The sequence below is a fragment of the Carassius gibelio genome, chromosome B22 (genome assembly GCF_023724105.1).
Source record: "Carassius gibelio isolate Cgi1373 ecotype wild population from Czech Republic chromosome B22, carGib1.2-hapl.c, whole genome shotgun sequence".
Lineage (NCBI taxonomy): Eukaryota > Metazoa > Chordata > Actinopteri > Cypriniformes > Cyprinidae > Carassius > Carassius gibelio.
The window spans coordinates 4,277,480-4,294,118 of NC_068417.1; the positions used below are offsets into that span (position 1 = coordinate 4,277,480).

The 16,639-nt window shown below is 39.3% G+C and overlaps 1 protein-coding gene and 1 long non-coding RNA gene across 25 annotated transcripts in view; one reads left to right on the plus strand and one right to left on the minus strand.

Annotated features, from left to right (window-relative positions):
* LOC127987692 (uncharacterized) overlaps window positions 1-4,402 on the plus strand; it is a 37,015-nt gene extending 32,613 nt beyond the window's left edge. The window contains exon 3 of the long non-coding RNA XR_008161326.1: window positions 1,764-4,402. This is a non-coding gene — a long non-coding RNA (uncharacterized LOC127987692). The remainder of the gene's footprint in view (window positions 1-1,763) is intronic.
* The window catches only part of LOC127987687 (NACHT, LRR and PYD domains-containing protein 12), an 84,426-nt gene that overhangs the window by 17,457 nt on the left and 50,330 nt on the right, over window positions 1-16,639 (minus strand). For 19 of the 24 annotated variants that reach the window (XM_052590027.1, XM_052590026.1, XM_052590049.1 and 16 more), the window contains 5 exons: window positions 14,607-14,777; window positions 14,209-14,382; window positions 8,719-8,880; window positions 8,442-8,615; window positions 6,952-7,122 (listed from right to left, as the gene is read on the minus strand). In XM_052590027.1, the coding sequence (XP_052445987.1) occupies window positions 6,952-7,122; window positions 8,442-8,615; window positions 8,719-8,880; window positions 14,209-14,382; window positions 14,607-14,777 (852 nt within the window). The remainder of the gene's footprint in view (window positions 1-6,951; window positions 7,123-8,441; window positions 8,616-8,718; window positions 8,881-14,208; window positions 14,383-14,606; window positions 14,778-16,639) is intronic. The other 5 variants (XM_052590039.1, XM_052590043.1, XM_052590034.1 and 2 more) reach the window with 5 other exon arrangements.

The following is a 16,639-nucleotide window of genomic DNA, read 5'->3' on the forward strand; positions in this document are numbered from 1 at the left end:
CTTGAAAATGTGTGTGAAGACATCAGTCAGCTGTTCTGTGCAGATCCTGAGCACTGGTCAGGAAGACCATCAGGGTCAGACACTATGTGCATTCACCTGCTCAGGTAGAAGCACATCTCACAGGTTAAAAAAGAGAGAGGCAGGTCAGAATAGGGTTGGGTCCTGAAACCCGGTACCAATATGACACCGGTACCTATGGCACCGGTATCCACCACAGATTTCGGTGCCCCATGTCGGTGCCTCTTAAATGCCTGAGCAATCGATTGAAATATTGGTCTTTGTTCTCCAAAATGTACACACGAAGCACGGGCGTCACTAGGCTTTTTTAGCGGGGCTTCATAAACTGTACACAAATTCGCCATCGCCTCAGAGTCAGTCCCCTTAAATGTTATATGAAACCGGCGTCAGACTGGTCTCCTCTCCGTCTTTCAGCACGCTCTTCAAACCGCAGACAGCGAGCAGACTCATACAGAGACAGAGGACACAAGGTATGTGTTTATCGATAGATTGTTAGAATATCAGTATCTGTGCAGTTCTTTGTCATAAATACAGTTCACAAAAGGTCAAGAGGGAGCAGTCGGTTTCTCATCTACTGTAAAGGTTTCGCTGTTCACCGCTCATCACACCACAGCTGTTTCCTCCAGCGACAATCTAGCCCTTAACATGTATGAATGAACACATTAATTACACTTATGTAAATATACTTATTCTAATTGTATGTACTTTATACATACACTACTGTGCAAAAGTCTTAGGCAGTCTGTTGTCAGACTGCTTGTGCATTCAACAATCTCACTAGATTATTATTCAAATTAATGGCAATATTAATGTTTGGAAATGTAAACTGATATTTCCTACTGACACACTACAACAAAAGATATAAATAACTGGCTTAAACCCCTTTTTTGGGGTGAAAATACTAATGTGCCTAAGACTTTTGCACAGTACTGTACTTTACAAACGACATTGTTGCTACTTTATAAAGAATGAGCATACAGTAATTCACAGGACTGATTAAAGACAGTGACAGACAGCACTCATCTTAACTAAATATCAGAGTGATTGACAGAGATACAGTAGAAACATTATGTGTGGTTTTGTATTAAACAATGACCCATATCATGAAATACATTTATTAGCTTCAGAGTAAGGGAAACTTGGGAAATGAGAGCATCCAAGGAGTGTGTGAATGTTATGGATTTATTTTAAATCTTTCTTAATGTTCTTTAATGTTATCATTTTTATGCTTTTTTGATTTTATTTATTTTTATAAGTATCGGTTCAGGCACCAGTACCATTTTAAAAGTATCGAAATGGCACCAGTATCGAATAAAACCTAATCGATACCCAACCCTAGTCAGGAAGACCATCAGGGTCAGACACTTTATGTGCATTCACCTGCTCAGGTAGAAGCACACCTCACTAGTTAAAAAAGAGAGAGGCAGGATGTTGTGTCATGTGTCATGTGCTTCTGTGTTTATACGATCAAAGCAAGCATTAAAAGGCTTCAGTACATTTGGCTCCCAAACTCTGGAATAGCCTTCCTGATAATGTTCAGGGTTCAGACACACTCTCTCTGTTTAAATCTAGATTAAAAACGCATCTCTTTCGCCAAGCATACGAATAATGTATCTTTAATTGTGAGTGTAGTTGCATCTGATAAAATGCGCATTCTTATTCTTTAGCTTGGGTTAAACTAATTCATTTTACTTTGTTGGATCAGTAGCTATGCTAATGATGTCTCTGTGTTTCTCTGTAACTAGGATTTACACAAGCTCCAGTCTGGATCCAGATAACCTGAGAAGAGATGATGCTGACCCTCAGAGGACCTCAGATGATGCTAACCCTGAACAGGGCCGGCGCAAGCTCAAATGCCGCTCTAGGCAGAGCACGATCATGCCGCCCCCACCTCACATTCACAATTAGGGATCCTTAAGATGCATGTAAACTTTTTTTTTTTTTAATCTATGAAATTACACTAAAATAAAAACATGCAAGCATGTTTTCAGAGTTTTTTTTTTCCATTCTGCAAAAAGGTGAAAAAGGTACACAATGCAACAGCTGCATATAATTTCTGTTTTATAGGCTAATAGATTGTGTACAGAATAAAACTAAACATATGCACACAACTTTTTAGCTCACAAAACTGGAGGTTTCGATTTTTTCTTGACTGATAAACACATTTACACACATTTCAGAAGCGTGCACGTCGGGCTTTCGCAGCGGCAAACGCTTCGATTGCTCCCTCGAGTTTAACTTGTACTTCCAAGATAATTTTTATCAGTTTAAGCTTTGAGAAACTGCCTTCTCCAGAGCTCACAGTGACGGGGAGAGTGAGAAGCACTCTCAATGCTACAAAAACATTTGGAAAAATTGATTCCATCCCTTTTTCACAGATGAATTTAAGCGCATCCAGTGGTTTAGATCCAGCAACCAGGCGTCTGCCCAAAGCAGTCAGCTCTTCAAACAATTCATGCCCATCAACATCCCGCGAGTCTCCATGAGTCAGGGCCTTTTCCTGTCCTAAGCAATCCTGAAGAACTATTGTATTCTCCTTTTCTTTGAGAGATGCGATGTCATATAAAAATCCAAATACGCGCCCATTGTCTAAGCAGCGAAAAGCACTCTTCCACAGAGGCAATTGTACTCATGACCAGATAATTTTATTCGTTTTGACATTTTTTAATATACATTAAAGTATTTTGCATGCATATAGACCTACTAATAGGGCGCTGCCGGGCGGGAATTTTTATTCGAAAAGTATGTATATATATATATATATATTAGGGGTGTAACGGTTCACAAAATTCACGGTTCGGTTCGGTTCGATACACTGATGTCACGGTTCGGTTCGGTACAGTTCGGTACGTTTTAGATACAGCAAAAAGAAAAAATTGGCAGATAAATTTCCTTGATTTTTATTTAAATGTTTTATTTATTAAAACTAACAAAGTATGTGTTTTTTTTTGTTTGTTTTTTTTTACATTGAACAATGATGGAGCTATTCTTTACCCATCTTCTATGGTGTTTTCTTAGCAGCATACTGTATAAAACAAAAATAGCTCCTTATAAATTTTTTTTACAAATTAAATGTAATATTGTTGTAGTAGTTATGAACAAATACAAAGATGTAACTCTTTTTATATTGAACTCTATAACTCTTTATATTGAGTGTGTTTTTACTCAGTTGGTTCTCTATTTGGGCTTATGTTTTTTGGAACAAAGCAGGAATTACGGTCTGGCTGAAATGGGCTCGTGAAGGAATATTGTAATGGGGCTCAATTACATTAAGCATGTTCTTAAAACCTGCGTTTTCCACTACAGAGTAAGGTCTCATATCCGCGGCTATAACGTAAATGCACCATTCGCTGCGGTGATGTCCGTATACGGAGCCCAGGACGTCACCTGTAGGAGAAAAAAAATCAATCCGTGGCGACGGTTTTGCAATCCGTCCCCTCAGTTTATAAACCGTACTCACGAATTCATAAACTGTTCACTCGATTTAACAAATCGTGCCCACGAATTTCCAATCCGTGCACTCAGATTTTGTAAACCGTACCCTCGGTTTTTGAATCCGTACTCACGAATTCATAATCCGTGCGCACGCTTTCGCAATCCGTTCCCTCGGATTTGTAAACCGTACTCACGGATTCATGCAGCAAACTCCTACGTGTTAACATACAGTTTTATTGAATATTATTATGTGGAATAGGTTTACAGCAAAGTGCCTTAAGTGATTCTCTATCAAGTGTAGTACGAGGTGGAATACAAAGATTTAATAAGAAAGATGCGCATTAAAATCTTGTTCAATTGCTGATAATCTATAATAGCACTTGATTATTATTGTGCAATAAACCTGGCATTGTGACTGACTCTGGAGTAATTTTTTCCTCTTTTGTAAGTTATTTTGGATAAAAGATTCTTATGCATAACCTGTTTAATAATATATAATAATGATACAAATAAAAATAAAGTTATTTTTTATAATTTTAATTTGTAGGCTAAATAAATGAGTACAAGACAGTAAAAATGTTTGTCATAAAATAATTTGTGAATTGCTTTATTTTTAAATAACCTTTGACAGTTTTGGAAATGCTTGTGTACAATTCTTTCTTAACATGAAGACTTATTTTTGTGATTTTATTATACTAAGCTCCACCCACCTCACCCCACCTGCCGGAGTTAGATGCATGTTTCACTGTTAAGTGTAAAATGCGTGTCAGTTTTCAAATCCGAGGGAACGGATTGCGAAAGCGTGCGCACGGATTATGAATTCGTGGGTACGGATTCAAAAACCGAGGGTACGGTTTACACAATCTGAGCGCACGCATTGGGAATTCGTGGGCACGGTTTGTTAATCCGTGGGTACGATTTGTTAAACCGAGTGAACAGTTTATTAATTCATGAGGATGGTTTATAAACTGAGGGGACGGATTGCAAAACCGAAAGCCTCGTACCGAACGGTTCAATACGAATACGCGTATCGTTACACCCCTATAATATATATATATATATATACAGTATTGTTCAAAATAATAGCAGTACAATGTGACTAACCAGAATAATCAAGGTTTTTAGTATATTTTTTATTGCTACGTGGCAAACAAGTTACCAGTAGGTTCAGTAGATTGTCAGAAAACAAACAAGACCCAGCATTCATGATATGCACGCTCTTAAGGCTGTGCAATTGGGCAATTAGTTGAAAGGGGTGTGTTCAAAAAAATAGCAGTGTCTACCTTTGACTGTACAAACTCAAAACTATTTTGTACAAACATTTTTTTTTTCTGGGATTTAGCAATCCTGTGAATCACTAAACTAATATTTAGTTGTATGACCACAGTTTTTTAAAACTGCTTGACATCTGGGTGGCATGGAGTCAACCAACTTGTGGCACCTCTCAGCTGTTATTCCACTCCATGATTCTTTAACAACATTCCACAATTCATTCACATTTCTTGGTTTTGCTTCAGAAACAGCATTTTTGATATCACCCCACAAGTTCTCAATTGGATTAAGGTCTGGAGATTGGGCTGGCCACTCCATAACATTAATTTTGTTGGTTTGGAACCAAGACTTTGCCCGTTTACTAGTGCGTTTTGGGTCATTGTCTTGTTGAAACAACCATTTCAAGGGCATGTCCTCTTCAGCATAGGGCAACATGACCTCTTCAAGTATTTTAACATATGCAAACTGATCCATGATCCCTGGTATGCGATAAATAGGCCCAACACCATAGTAGGAGAAACATGCCCATATCATGATGCTTGCACCTCCATGCTTCACTGTCTTCACTGTGTACTGTGGCTTGAATTCAGAGTTTGGGGGTCGTCTCACAAACTGCCTGTGGCCCTTGGACCCAAAAAGAACAATTTTACTCTCATCAGTCCACAAAATGTTCCTCCATTTCTCTTTAGGCCAGTTGATGTGTTCTTTGGCAAATTGTAACCTCTTCTGCACATGCCTTTTTTTTTAACAGAGGGACTTTGCGGGGGATTCTTGAAAATAGATTAGCTTCACACAGACGTCTTCTAACTGTCACAGTACTTACAGGTAACTCCAGACTGTCTTTGATCATCCTGGAGGTGATCATTGGCTGAGCCTTTGCCATTCTGGTTATTCCTCTATCCATTTTGATGGTTGTCTTCCGTTTTCTTCCACGTCTCTGGTTTTGCTCTCCATTTTAAGGCATTGGAGATCATTTTAGCTGAACAGCCTATCATTTTTTGCACCTCTTTATAGGTTTTCCCCTCTCTAATCAACTTTTTAATCAAAGTACGCTGTTCTTCTGAACAATGTCTTGAACGACCCATTTTCCTCAGCTTTCAAATGCATGTTCAACAAGTGTTGGCTTCATCCTTAAATAGGGGCCACCTGATTCACACCTGTTTCTTCACAAAATTGATGACCTCAGTGATTGAATGCCACACTGCTATTTTTTTGAACACACCCCTTTCAACTAATTCAACTAATTGCCCAATTGCACAGCCTTAAGAGCGTGCATATCATGAATGCTGGGTCTCATTTGTTTTCTGAGAATCTACTGAACCTACTGGTAACTTGTTTGCCACGTAGCAATAAAAAATATACTAAAAACCTTGATTATTCTGGTTAGTCACATTGTACTGCTATTATTTTGAACAATACTGTATATATATATATATATATATATATATATATATATATATATATATATATACACATATATATATATATATATATATATATATATATATATATACACATATACAAAAAAAAATCTGTTGATATAAGTCCGATAATTGTAACCTAATGTGAAACAAACAAATAAATGAATAATTCTCTCTCTCTCTCTCTCGCCGCCCTGGCTGAGCTGCCTAGTTCGCCTATAGGCACGCGCCGGCCCTGACCCTGAATCAACAAACAGAACTAACAAATATTGCTACAAATGTGACTGCATCATATAATAACTGCTGTTAATAATGTTCATCGTCTGGCTGACACGTCTTGTATTAATTTTTCTACAAATCCTGTCATACTCGCACAAACTGACAGTCACCACTCAGTTTGTAATCAGTAAACATGATCACATTCAGCAGTCACAGCAGAAGTTAGAGACAAAATTTAACTGAAATCTATTCAAAATTTGTTTGAATCTTTTCTAAGAAGGTTGGAAGCTGTATTAAACACGATAAAATACTGTCTGTTTCTAATGTGTTCATATTATTTTCTCCAACCCCTGTGCACTTAAAGGGATAGTTCACCCAAAAATGAAAATAACCCCATGATTTACTCACCCTCAAGATATCCTAGATGTATATGAATTTCTTCTTTCAGACAAATATAATCAGAGTTATATTAAAAATGTCCTGGCTCTTCCAAGCTTTATAACGTGAGGTCAGACTCAAATGAGAATTAAAATAGACGACTGTAACATTACTAGTCATGTAACGTGAAATGATGTAAGATACTCACTTCAGTGTGTTGAGTGTACAGTGTTTATCCTGCAGTAGAGCAGAGATCTGATTCACTTCTGTGTCTCCTAGTTCATATCCCTTCAGATTCAGCTCTCTCAGGAGTAACGGGTTTTTACCCACAATTCCAGTCACATACTGACAGCCTTCATCTGCAGCAGGACCCAAAAACCTGCAGAAGAGAACATGAAAGTGAAATGAAAGTGACGTGACATTCAGCCAAGTATGGTGACCCATACTCAGAATTCGTGCTCTGCATTTAACCCATCCAAAGTGCACACACACAGAGCAGTGAACCCACACACACACTGTGAACACACACCCGGAGCAGTGGGCAGCCATTTATGCTTCGATGCCTTGCTCAAGGGCACCTAAGTCGTGGTATTGAAGGTGGAGAGAGAACTGTACATGCACTCCCCCCACCCACAATTCCTGCTGGCTCGAGACTAGAGCTCACAACCCTTTGATTGCGAGTCCAACTCTCTAACCATTAGGCCACGACTTCCCACCTGGAATGAAGCTGGAATCAATTCAATGTGCATTACATCACAAAACATTTAAAGATCACCAAACACTGTTTGTAACCAAAAGCTCTATTTCAAGTTTAAACAGTTATATATATATTTTAAGAAAGACAAAAGTCAAAAGTAAATTTAAAAGAAACTCAGGGGGAAAAGCTTACGATTCTCAAAAACCTGAAGATCGTTCTGTCTTTTAAAGAAGGAGATGAGGAAAGTTAGCCAAGAGATAACTAGCTTGTGACAGCTAAGCATTCATAGTGATGTATTTAGTTGATCTTTTGATGCCGGCTCTTCCTATTATTATGTAGCAGAATTCACCAAACACTGGATTGCTGATCCACTAACAGGAACATGATCTGGGTTCAGACCATCTCTGGATAGTTTTATTAAACTAATGTCTCTGTTGATGTAATTCAGCTCATTATGAGAGGAACTGCAGGTTCAGACAGGTGTGTGTGTGTGTGTGTGTGTGTGTGTGTTATCACTGATCCTCTCCTGACACACATCACATGTTTGTGGTCTGTAATAGATCTGCTGTAGTAGATCTACAGTGTTGTGAACCTGAGCTTGATGGACATTAATGTACAGTGCATTCAGTAACATTTAAACAATCAGGATAATAAGTCACACTGAATATTTTCATGATAAATGTCCACAATAACACAAGCATAAATGTTAACTATTGAAGCACCAAACTAATGAACACAAGCACATCTAGTGACCCAAAATGTCTGTAACTTTTAACACAACTAAACTGTGCTGACATTTATCATCAAAACAACAGCAGCTGCAGCATCTGATCTTTCATGTTTGATCATTTTCAACAACAAATTGTGTACCTTGCTGAATTAGTGAAATAATGTAATATACAATAATACACTTTAAAACAATATAATATAATACACTTTTTATATAATACAAATATTTCAAATGTGTATCATTTATTTTTCATTATTTCATCAGGTCTCACCTCAGTGTGTTGAGTTGACAGTTTGGATCCTGTAGTAAATCACTGAGCAGCTTCACTCCTGATTCTCCAGGATCATTTCCTGTGAGATCCAGCTCTATCAGGTGTGAAGGATTTGATCTCAGAGCTGAAGACAGAGCTTTATAACCTTCTTCAGTGATGCTGCAGTCTGAAAGTCTATTAGAAAACATGACAGACCCATTCTTTGTGACACAGCACCAGTTTACAGAACAGCTGGAGCTTTACATTGATTCATTATTTAGATTAACCAAATTCAGACCTGAGTATCTGTAGTGTCTGTGAATTTCTCAGCAGACTGGAGATTTCTGTCACTCCAGAGTCTCCTATTTGATTCCAGCTCAGATCCAGCTCTCTGAGGTTTGAATTAAACACTGATGCCAGAGCAGCACAACCTTCATATGTAATACTGATGCAGTTTAACCTGTAGAAGAGAGAACACAACTAATTAATCTATTGATACAGTTATGCAAATAGCAGCTTAAACTACTACTTTTATCCACCAATATGAGATTTGCATGATAATCACACTGTAGATTATTATTTTTTAATTAGATAATTATAATATTTTGTATTTTACAGTCCTTAAACCTAAACTTTACTTACAATGTTACATTGAACAAGCAGCTTGAATAAGGATTTCAATTTTAAAGGATTAAATGATATATTTATTATTGTAATTATTGTCTTAATTTCTTTACTTTCAAATGTTAAGCCCAAAAATACATTGTGATCTTTAAGTTTTTGTTTAGTTCACAACAGGTTTCTGGTGAAATCTGTTAACATCATCTGCCAAAAAATATTGGAAATTACTTTAATATAAAATTAAGTTCAACTTCCAAATTCATGTTATAAGCTCAAAATAACTCGCTCACCAGACATTTATTTATTTAATAGTCATTCAGAACTTCTTCTAGCCAGAACAGAAATAAATTAACATTACCAAAAACACATCTTAGATGAAAATACACTGCTCAAAAAAAATTGAAAAGGAACACTTTGAAAACTAATCAGATCTCAATGGGGAAAAATATCATGCAGGATATCTATACTGATATAGACTGGGTAATTTGTAAGGAATAAAAAGATGCCACATTGTTTAATGGAAATTAAAATTATCAACCTGAATCGTGCATGTTGCGCATCACTGATATTAACTATATGTCTCAGCGTTACCGTCTGGGCAGAACTATTGTTCCAGCCACTAAAGACAGATTCGCAAATAACCTGCCTGATCTATCGCAACTGCTCTTTGTACTTAAAAATACACATGAACTAGACAAAATGACTGGAAACATGGGCACTATTTTCTCTAGTACATTAAACTTGGAAGTTTTTAGAATTGCGTGGAAAAACAGCATGTCCAGCTATAGACGGGCTCTAAAAACTTCTAGGGTGGAGCATATAAACAAACTCATAGAAAATAACCAAAACAATCCAAGGTTTTTATTTAGCACAGTGGCTGAATTAAATTACCAGACGCCACCTGATTCAAATATTCCATCAACGTTTTATAGTAATGACTTTATGAATTTCTTCACTGATAAAATAGATAACATAAGAAATACAATAGCGAACGTAGATTCTATAGTGTCTAATACTTCAGTTTCATCCATTGCACCCAAAGATAAACTGCAGTGATTTACAACTATAGGACAGGAAGAGCTAAATAAACTTATCACTGTATCTAAACCAACATGCTCATCGTTATCTTTAGGTCACGTCCCAAAACCATTCAAGCTGGCAGTTATTAAGCCTCTTACTAAGAAACCAAAACTAGATCCTAGTGAACTGGCAAATTATAGGCCTATTTCAAATCTTCCATTTATTTCTAAAATTTTAGAAAAAGTTGTGTCTGCTCTGTTGAGCTCCTTCCTGCAAAAAAAATTATCTGTATGAAGAATTTCAGTCAGGTTTCAGGCACCACCATAGCACAGAAACTACACTTGTTAAAATTACAAATGACTTGCTTCTTGCATCAGATCAAGGCTGCCTCTCATTGCTAGTTTTACTTGATCTTAGTGAAAGTCATTACATTTGCCATTTGTCAAGTATGGTAACCCATACTCGGAATTTAACCCATCCAAGTGCACACAGCAGTGAGAAGTGATCACACCGTGAACACACACCCGGAGCAGAGGACAGCTATATATCCAGCACCCGGGAAGCAACTGGGGGTTCAGTGCCTTGCTCAAGGGCACTTCAGCCATGGGTATTGAGGCTGGACGAGAGTGCTGTATTGAGGGTGGAAGAGAGCGCTGTTCATTCACTCCTTCCCACCTACAACTCCTGCCAGCACCGAGACTCGAACCTGCGACCTTCAGATAACCAGTTCAAGTCTCTAACCATTAGGCCACAGCTGCCCGTGCTGTGTTCGACACCATAGATCATGACATACTCATAGATAGATTAGAAAACTATACAGGTATTCAAGGGCAGGCTCTAAAATGGTATAGATCCTACCTGTCCGATCGCTACCATTTTGTTTATTTAAATGGAGAGTCATCTCATTTATCACCAGTAAAATATGGAGTGCCACTAGGATCTATCCTAGGTCCCCTTCTATTTTCAACATACATGTTGCCCCTTGGTAATATTATTAGAAAATACGGGATTAGTTTCCACTGTTATCCTGTTATACTCAGCTATATATCTCAACGAGACCAGATGAAACTTCTAAATTATCTAAGCTACCAGAGTGTGTTAAAAATGTAAAAGATTGGATGACCAACAAATTTAATCTCCTACTAAATTTGGATAAGACAGAGATATTAATTATTGGACCAAAAACAGTACACAGAATCTTGTAGATTACAATCTGCAACTAGACGGATGTACAGTTACCTCCTCTACAGTCAAAAATCTGGGTGTTAAATTAGACAGCAACTTGTCTTTTGAAAACCATATTTCCCATGTTACAAAAACTGCATTCTTCAATCTTAGAAACATTGCCAAGCTACAAAACATGTTACCCGTTTCTGATGCAGAAAAGCTAGTTCATGCATTCATGACCTCTAGACTGGACTATTGTAATGCACTTCTAGGTGGTTGTCCTGCTTCTTCAATAAACAAGCTACAGGTAGTCCAAAATGCAGCAGCTAGAGTCCTTACGAGGTCAAGAAAATATGATCATATTAGCCCAATTTTACAGTCTCTGCACTGGCTACCTATTATGTTCCGTATCAGTTACAAATTATCATTACTTACCTATAAGGCCCTAAATGGTTTAGCTCCTGCATACCTAACTAGCCTTATACCACGTTACAATCCATCATGATCCCTAAGGTCACAAACCTTTTTTGGTGGATCCTAGGATAGCAAAGTCCACTAAAGGAGGTATATCTTTTTCACATTTGGCTCTCAAACTCTGGATTAGCCTTCCTGATAATGTTCGGGGTTCAGACACTCTCTCTATTTAAATCTAGATTTAAAACGCATCTCTTTCGCCAAGCATTTGAATAATGCGTCTCTTAAATTGTGACTGCAGTAATATCTAATCAAATGTGCATTCTTATTCTTTAGCTTGGGTTAAACTAATTAATTTGGCTTTTTTGGAACGGCAGCTATGCTAATGATGTCTCTATTTGTTTCTCTGTTTCTGCTAGGATTTACATCCCGCGGTAACTAAGATTTACACAAGCTCCAGTCTGGATCCAGAACACCTAAGAAGAGATGATGCTGACCCTTCAGAGGACCCCAGATGATGCTAACCCTGAATCAACAAACAGAACTAACAAACATTGCTACAAGTTTGACTGCATCATATAATAATTGCTGTTAATAATGTTCTTGGACTGGCTGACTACGTCTTGTATTAATTTTTCAGGAAAATCCTGTCATATGCGCACAAACTGACAGTCAGTCACCACTTATAAGCTACTACTAAATATTGTAGAAATGTAATTTTCTGTAAAGTTGCTTTGTAATGATTTGTATTGTAAAAAGACATTCAATGGTATCAAATCCTTCATCCTCCTGGAACTGACTGCATACTCTCTCCACATGAGGCCGGGCATTGTCGTTCACCAGGAGGAACAAGGACCCAATGCAACAGCATAGGGTCTGACAACAGGTCCAAGGATTCCATCCCGATACCTAATGGCAGTAAGTGTGCCATTGTCTAGCCTGTAGAGGTCTCTGTGTTCCTCCATGTATACGCCTTCCCAGACCATCACTGACCCACCACCAAACCGGTCATGCTGAACAATGTTACAGGCAGCATAACATTCTCTACCACTTTTCCAGACCCTTTTACATCTGTCACATGTGCTCAGGGTGAACCTGCTCTCATCTGTGAAAAGCACAGAGTGCCAGAGGCAGACCTGCCAATTCTGGTGTTCAATGGCAAATGCCAATCAAGCTACACGGTGCCAGGCAGTGAGCACAGAGCCCACTAGAGGACGTCAGGCCCTCAGGACACCCTCATGAAGTCTGTTTCTGATTGTTTTCTCAGAGGCATTCACACCAGTGGCCTGCTGGAGGTCATTTTGTAGGGCTCTTGTAGTGCTCATCCTGTTCCTCCTTGCACACAATGGGTTAAGGACCTCGACTACCCTGTCCAGCTGTCCAGAGTAACTGCCTGTCTCCTGGAATCTCCTACATGCTCTTGAGACTGTGCTGGGAGACACAGCAAACCTTCTGGCAATGGCACATATTGATGCGTCATCCTGGATGAAATTGGACTGCCTGTGCAAACTTTGTAGGGTTCAAGTATCGCCTCATGCTTCCAGTAGTGACACTGACCCTAGCCAAATGCAAAACTAGTGAAAAACAATCAGAAAATATAAGTAGGAAAAAAATGTCTGTAAAACCATTCCTGTTTTGGGGGTTTTCTAATGGTTGCCCATCTAGTGCACCTGTTGTTAATTTTATTAACACAAAAGCAGCTGAACTGAATTAACAACCCCCTCTGCTACGTAACTGACCAGATCAATATCCCAGAAGTTTAATTTACTTGATGCTATACTCTGATTAACAAGTGTTCCTTTAATTTTTTTAAGCAGTGTATATTTCATATTAAATATGATTCTGAATTATTGAATGCTTTCAGTTTTATGACAAATAAACAAAATGAAAATAAAACAATTCTCAATAACTTATAAAAAAGCATTTTAGTTTTTATTTCCAAATATAGCTCAGCTCAAAATGAATGTTTAGTGGTAAACATGTTAAAGATTAATGGAGAGGCTGTCAATTGATAAAGTGATCAGTTTTTTCTTCAAAATCATCGGTGTACTGAACTCACTGTTATCCTTTAAAAAAAGTTAAATCAAGGTCTTGTCTCCAGCAGCTCCAGTGGCAAGCGCCTCGACTCAGACATCTCACAGACGTTACACACCGGATGTGTCATCTGTACTCTATTCTGATGTTCAAGCTTCAACAGTGAATCTAATCACTAGTGCACAGGCAAAAGTTCACTAGAATAATGAAAACAGTTTATTTTAAAGACATGGTGCTTCTTCTTCAGTGTTCTGATGCTAAATGTTGGAGTGTAATGGTTGAAGAACAAGATTTATTGATACATACTCTTGATCTGCTCACATGTAAATACACTTCACTCTGTAGACTATATATAAATTAAACTGCAGCCTTTTGTGTTTGATAACTGAACTAACCCATATCACAATTTCAAGTTTATTTGGATTAATTGTGAAGTCCTGATGAGACGTGTGAAATATTTTCACATTTATGAAACTGTGTTGGGTCACTTGAGTCTGGGTAATTAATGTGATACACTTTTTAAAATACTTACTTCAGCTTTTCCAGTCTACACTGTACATTTTCAAACAGAGTGGAGATGATCTTCATTCCTGGGTTTCCTAGTTTATTCTCACTCAGATCCAGCTCTGTCAGATTTGAAGGGTTTGAATTTAGAGCTGCAGCCAGAACCTGACAACCTCCTTCTGTGATACAGTTGTTCTTCAGACTGCATAAAGCGAAAACACTACAGTTTTAACCTGAATATTTACCAGTATGTTTTAGCTGACAGATGACCAATACTGGTGGTGATGATGATGATGATGATGGTGACAACCAAATTACAAAAGTCACTTATGTTTTTATTCAGTCAGCAATCTTTTATACAATATACACGAAAATCACCCAGCAGCAAGAATTTAAGTGTCCTTGTAACAATAAAAAATAACTCACATCAGTGTGTTGAGTGTACAGTGTTTATCCTGAAGTAGAGCAGCGATCTGATTCACTTGTGTGTCTCCTAGTTCATGTTCACTCAGATTCAGCTCTCTCAGGAGTAACGGGTTTTTACCCACAATTCCAGTCACATACTGACAGCCTTCATCTGCAGCAGGACCCAAAAACCTGAAGAAGATGAAGCTGGAATTAATTCAATGTGCATTGCATCACAAAACATTTAAAGAGAATCAAACATTGTAACTAAAAGCTCTAGTTCAAGTTTAAACAGCTGAACATTTAAATATAAAAAAAAGTAAATTATTTAAAAGAAACTTTCCCGGTTACTTGACTGTAATCATGTTCCCTGAAAAAGCGGAACGAGATGCTGCACTGCTCAGCACATTGGGAAACATCTTATTCGTGACCAGCTGTGAAAAATGTGTGTAACATGTCAATAGAATTGACCCGGTGGTAATATAGCCTCGGTTGATGACGTCATCGGGGCACGCGCCTGCAACACGGGGCTATAAATAGATACGCCACAGGTGCATCAACAGGAATTTTTGTCTGAAGAGCAGTCTTGGGACATATTCAGTACGGCAATGCAGAGCAGCATCTCATTCCGCTTTCTCAGGGAACAAGGTTACAGTTAAGTAACTGGGAACGTTCCCTATCGAAAGCTTCAGTCGATGCTGCGCTGCTCAGCGCATTGGGAACGAGAATACCCACGCCGCCGTGCTTGAAAAATGTCTGGACCCCTAAGGTTGTGCAGGTGTGCTATCAAACCACAAGAAGGCCTCAGACATTAGCTTGTGATGTTGACTCAAGGACATGAGAGCCCGGAGTAGCATGGACATCCAAACTATAAAATCTTATGAATGTGTGCGAAGAGGACCAATCTAGGCTAGGACTCCCAGGAGCAGTGACACTGGAGGAAACGCATACAGGTGCATTTTTGGCCATGTGTGTGCCATCGCGTCCAGACCCAGGGGGGGGCTGGGTGACTCAGAGAGAAGTAGAGGGGACATTGCGCTGTTTGATGGGAGGTGAAGAGGTCCACCTCTGCTACGTAAAATTTTTTCCAAATCTGTCTCACTACCTCTGGATGGAGTTTCCATTCCCCCATCGGTAGTGTCTGTTCAAGCGCCCTGGAATATAACCTGGTGTTGTCCACCCGTACTAGGCCGTGACAGCCCCTCAAATGATAGAGGAACTATTTCAGAGCCAGGAATACGGCCAACAGCTCGAGGCAATTGATGTGCCAATCGAGCTGATGACCCCCCCATTCCCCTTGAGCTGGGTGGCCATCCAAGACTGCTTCCCAGCCCATCAGGGAGGCATCTTGCTCGAAGACCCAAGATTGTGCCCACTCCCCCAACCCTTTTTGGGAACCAGGAAGTATCTGCTGTAATCTGCTGAATGACGCGAGCGAACACTCCCTTGTGTGCTGAATCGGCAGACCGGCAGGGGAAGACCAAACTGGCTGCTCTAGAGACCTCCGTAGAGGTAGCGAGCCTCTTAGCACCGCTATTTTCCGGGCAGTAACTGAGAGAAGAACTCGCTGGAGATCGCTGCGCTCTAAAACACCAGCAGGGTTGGCAGAACAGTCTCCTGAGAGCACTGAGGAGAGACGGGCACAGTGTAATACGGTGCCAATGGCCCCTTCCCATGAGACAAATTCATGTCTCGACGAAGCTCAGCAACCACTTCCTCGTGTGCCCAGAGCCACTAGCTCAGTGCCCTGAAGTAGCAGACCAGCAGTGAACAACTGTGCTAGCTGCTCTAGAGGCCTCCGTAAAAGTAGCAAGCCTCTTAGCACCGCTAGTTTCCAGGCAGTAACTGAGAGAATCGCTCGCCGGAGATTGCTGCACCTTGAAACACCGACAGGGTTGGCAGAACGATCTCCTGGTTTTATCTAATACCTCGCTGGAAATCACACAAAGTGGCGGGGATGAAGGAGTTTTGTAAGGGTAACGGGGCGTGGTGAAAAGCTCTCGAGCACACACCATCACGTGAGGGACTACCCCCACCAGCAAGGGCGCCAGGGT